Consider the following 4,592-nt stretch of genomic DNA (forward strand, 5'->3'; position numbering starts at 1 on the left):
CTGCCGCCCGCCCCCAAGACCGAGGCAACAGAGCCTGGCGCTCAACCCTGAGACTGAGGTTGTAGAATCTTCTTGATGGAATTTGCAGAGGCGCCTCGTCAGAGCGGGAAGACGTCACTGCCAAATGAACTCTGTCTTCTTAGGACATAAAGTGAGATGGTGGTTAGGAGGCTGAGAGCCCACCCTGAGCCACCCATAAAATAAACCGTATTCGATTCAAGGTCAGCAGGAACAATGTTGGTTGCGTGTGGACCAAAGTGCCTTTACCGACTCCCCCGTGCAAAGGCCCGAGGACAGAGGAGACACAGGAGAGGCCTCGCATGGCACGGGGCGGGCAGCCTCCCCTTGCAGAGTTCCTGCCCAGTATCCACTGAGAAGAGACGCCAGGGACCTGCCCATCTGCTGTTTGTTCAGAGCTGACAGTGGTCCCCGAAGGCCACTAGCTGCCTTTCTTGGGCCCAGAGAAGCAGGCAGCCTTCCTGGGCACAGACCCTGTGGGCAGGGCCAGGTGTACAAGAAGCCTCTGATCTCCCGCAGGGCTGACTCCTCCCTGCCATTCCTCCTGCTGATGACCAAATTGGTCCCCTCCAAGATTCATATGTTGAAATCTAACGTGATGGCATTTGAGGTGGGGCCTTTGAGAGTGATTAGGTCGTGAGGACGGAGCTCTCGTGAATGGGATTATAAAAGAGGCCCCAGAGAGATCTCTTGTCCTTTCTACCACATGAGAACACAGTGAGAAGACACCTCCAGAACTGCGAGAAATAAATTTCTGGTGTTTATAAGCCATCCAGTCTGTGCTGTTCTGTTGTGGCAGCCCAGACTAAGTCACCTCCCCAAAGTTCTGCCCCAGTGGTGGGCCCCTGATGACAGCTAAGGCCCATGAAGACCGCTAAAGATGACTCAGAAGGGTGACAAGAAGAAAGGACTCTTCTAATAATTTCTTAGCTCCAGGAAGCTGATGTCTTAGAGACTGAGAAAGTAAAATTATTAAAGCTGTTAAAAGTAAAATTAATAACTACCTGGGGCCACCGTGGTGGCTGATGTTTTACAGGCCGACAGCAAGAACCTCAGCAGAGGCCCACCCTGCACACACACCATCATCTTCCCCACTTTGGGGGCTCAAAGGGTATTCGCCCCTTGGGGGCTGAGGCTGGCTAAGGCCAGCAGCATGATACTACAATTAGCAGTGATGATATCAGAGTAAAAGCAGCTCGCATTTATTGAGCACTTACTACACGCTGCCTCTGCTCTAAGTACCTCACGTGGATCAATTCATTGATTCACATCAGACTTCACTGAGGCCCAGGGAGGTGCAGTGACTGCCCAAGGACGAACTGTTAGGAAATCGTGGATAAAATAGCAGGGGTCAAAGATACAATCCTATATGGAGCAGGGCACAGAGAGGTCAAGGGGAAGAATACAGAAAAGATGTCTGCTCGGGAAAGAGAGACTTCATCTTCAAGTCTCAATTTCCTTGTCTGTAAGTGAAAACAGCAATGCCTGTGAAATTTTTTTTGAAACGTAGTTTATCATAATATTGAACATTTGAGCAAAAGTGAATCATCCTAAAGTGACTGCATCTGTAATGCTGAGCATACGAGTTCTGCAACCAAGTATGAAATGTAAATAAAGACTAGCAATACAAATGGCTCCTTTTTCTGGACTGAATTTAAAACACATTAATAGTCCACATTTAATTTAGGGTTTGCTTTGGAATTCTTACAACTTAGGGAGATTTGCTTTTGGAAAATTTTAACTGCATTGATTAAATTATTTGTAGGCCATTTATTAGACCCAATGTGAGGTTTAGATTAGTAAGCCCGTAGGGTGGTACAACACACACACGCGCGCACACACACACACACACACACACACACACACACACACAATGAAGAGAGAAACCATAGAACTTATTTATTTATAAAGTACTATGTCTTTTCATGATCAACTCTTTGGGGAAACCACATGCTCAGCTTGCTGACGAATGGAGCCTATAACGTGTGCCACGTGCCGACGGATCAACACAGGAGCCTGTGTGAACATCGTGCCTTCCTATACTCAGACGCAACGTGGAGGAAGTTAACAGGAGGGGTTCTAACAGCTGCCTGCTAAGGGGTGTTAGTTACCCTATTGCACACTGTTTTGTATAAATCTTGGGAAGTGCAGGAAATGTATTGGGAAGGTACAGATGATGTCTGATGCCGAAATGCAAGCAGAATAGGCCACCGTATACCTATAACCTGGCTTATAGATGTCTACCAGAAGATTCGGTTGCATCGATTCACTGCACATGAATTGTACCAGATGGTGCAACCGAATCTTCTAGTAGACATCTGTTCTTACTGGGATCGGCTCCAGAAGCTTTGGTCCAGGAGTCTTGGCACTCTGAGCCCCCAAGATTATATTCATAGCAAATTAACAAAAATGGCCATGGTTTTCCACCCCTCCCTGTGTGCGTGCCCCTTGCAATGTGACTTTGCAGCCCCTTGCAGGGTGACTTTGCATCCCTTCCAACCAAGAGGTGGAGTTTCTTCCCCGCCCCTCGAATCTGGGCCAGTGGAATGCAGCAGAAAAGACGGTGTTTCGATTCTGAGCCTTGGCCTCGAGAGGCCTGCATGCTTGGGTCATGCCATTGCCACCAGAGAAGCCCAGGATAGCCTGCCGGTTGGTGAGAGACAATGTGGAGCGAGAACAGGTGACCCGGCCAAGGCCATTCTAGACCACCCTAAAGCCGGCCAAGCTCCAAACGTGTGACAGCATCCAGCCAAGATCGGCAGAGCTGCTGACCTAAGCCAGAGCTGAGGTGTGAGCCGAGCTGGAGCAGGCTCGGCTGACCCACAGACTCATGCGCAATAATACATGCTTACTGTTGTAAGTCACTGAATTTTAGGGTGGTTTGTAATGCAGCAGTAGCTGGCTGATACAACAGCTCCCCCAGCCTCTCTTCTTCCCCACTACTCCACAGATCCAGGCCACGGGACTGCATGTCAGTCTCAGTTTCCCTGCTTAGCCCTCTAGTTCCTCACTAGCACTCCAGACTTCCCCTCTGTGGGGCCCAAGGAGCCTGTCTATTTCTAACCCAGCTCCTCGAAACATTTTTCCCCTCCTTCCATACCCACACCCAGTTGCCAGCACCTCGGTGCCATCGTCCTGAAACTTCTTGCTATCTTTCTGCTTCTGGATGCATCCACTGACTGGCTTGCTCCTCCTTCTCCCCAAGGATATGTTTTGTTGAAATCCTGGCAGAGTGGTCCTGCCCACGGCACGATATCAGTAATTCCAACGAACTGAACTGTTCAGTGGAGCTCAAACCGGTCCAGAAGTTGTCGTGTGGGTGGAGGAACTGGCTCATCGGAGAGCTCCGGAAGACACTCTCTCATCTCACGGGCCTCAGTGAATGAATGAAAACTCTTTGGAACGAATTAACATTGCCTGGCCCTGAGAGGCATCACTACCCACCTGAGAAGCATCTTGTGGAAAGACCGCATCAAAGGCAAACATCTTAGGAGGAACCTGGTTGCCTCTCTTTGGGAAGGCATTCGGACCCCCGCACGTCAGCGGGTCGTACAGGGTGATCTGCTTCTTCCGTGGGTCCACTTTTAAGAAAGAGCTGGATTCTGAGGTATCACGAGCTAACGTGGAACAAATGCGAAGCATGACTTTCACCTGTTAAGAAACAAGAAACGGGAATGACGTGGATTAAGTTATACTCTGGAGACGTAAGTATCCACGGCAGCACAGAACCTTCTCCTGATGAACTGTGATAAAGTACACAATGAATTAGCAACACGATCCTCAGCGGCTTGTGGGAAAACTGATTTATTTATAATTACCAGGTAGAATATTTTGATATGTCCATTATTTATTACAGAAATGGCACATCATGTTCTTTGTCTTCCTATTAATATAAATTGGAAACTAACTGTACCCTGGTGTCCCAATTACATAGATGAAAAGGTAGTCTGGACTGCCAAGCTTTCGGGGCTGCTGTAGTTAGCTCCCTTGAAGCTCACAGATCAATAAACCACGGACATAAAAGTTAGCTCCATAATTTACTTCTCGCCTCTGCTCATCGGGACTCTTGGAGACAAAAATCCACAGTGATTAGTGTTATCATTAAAGGCCCGTGAAATGGCTTGTTTTTAATGGGCAGCATTTGATATGTCTTCCAAAGGGCATCAGTGGTTAAAGACTCGTGTGAACCATTATTTGGGATCCCGTTAAGTGAGTGCATGGAAGTTGACGCCTAAAATCATGAAAGTGTATCTTGGTGGAAACCAGGAGGCAGGGCCCCACTGACCCCGCCTCCTGAGTAACTGAACGTGACCATTTCTAGTGCAAGTGACCAACCCAGCTCCACCCCCATGACCACCTGCCCTACAGTCCTAAGGGGAGCGGAAGTCATGCTGAAGCCACACGCACAGCTCCGGAGGCTCAGTTCCCAGGGAAAGGGACGGCATTTGCTCCCTTCTTGGCTCTTTGTTACTATGTTGCTAGATCAGCCCAAGAGTGCTGAGTACCTACTATGTGCCAGGCACTGGGCTAGGCATCGGGGAATGCAAAGACACGTGATACATACAGTAGTAGGG

The 4,592-nt window shown here is 48.8% G+C and overlaps 1 protein-coding gene across 1 annotated transcript in view; it reads right to left on the reverse strand.

Annotated features, from left to right (window-relative positions):
• KIF26B (kinesin family member 26B) overlaps nt 1-4,592 on the reverse strand; it is a gene marked incomplete at its 3' end in the record, with an annotated part of 197,171 nt that overhangs the window by 56,974 nt on the left and 135,605 nt on the right. Inside the window, exon 3 of the mRNA XM_023536564.1 lies at nt 3,463-3,669. Within this exon, the coding sequence (XP_023392332.1) occupies nt 3,463-3,669 (207 nt within the window). The remainder of the gene's footprint in view (nt 1-3,462; nt 3,670-4,592) is intronic.

This window comes from Pteropus vampyrus, unplaced genomic scaffold (assembly GCF_000151845.1).
Source record: "Pteropus vampyrus isolate Shadow unplaced genomic scaffold, Pvam_2.0 Scaffold159, whole genome shotgun sequence".
Lineage (NCBI taxonomy): Eukaryota > Metazoa > Chordata > Mammalia > Chiroptera > Pteropodidae > Pteropus > Pteropus vampyrus.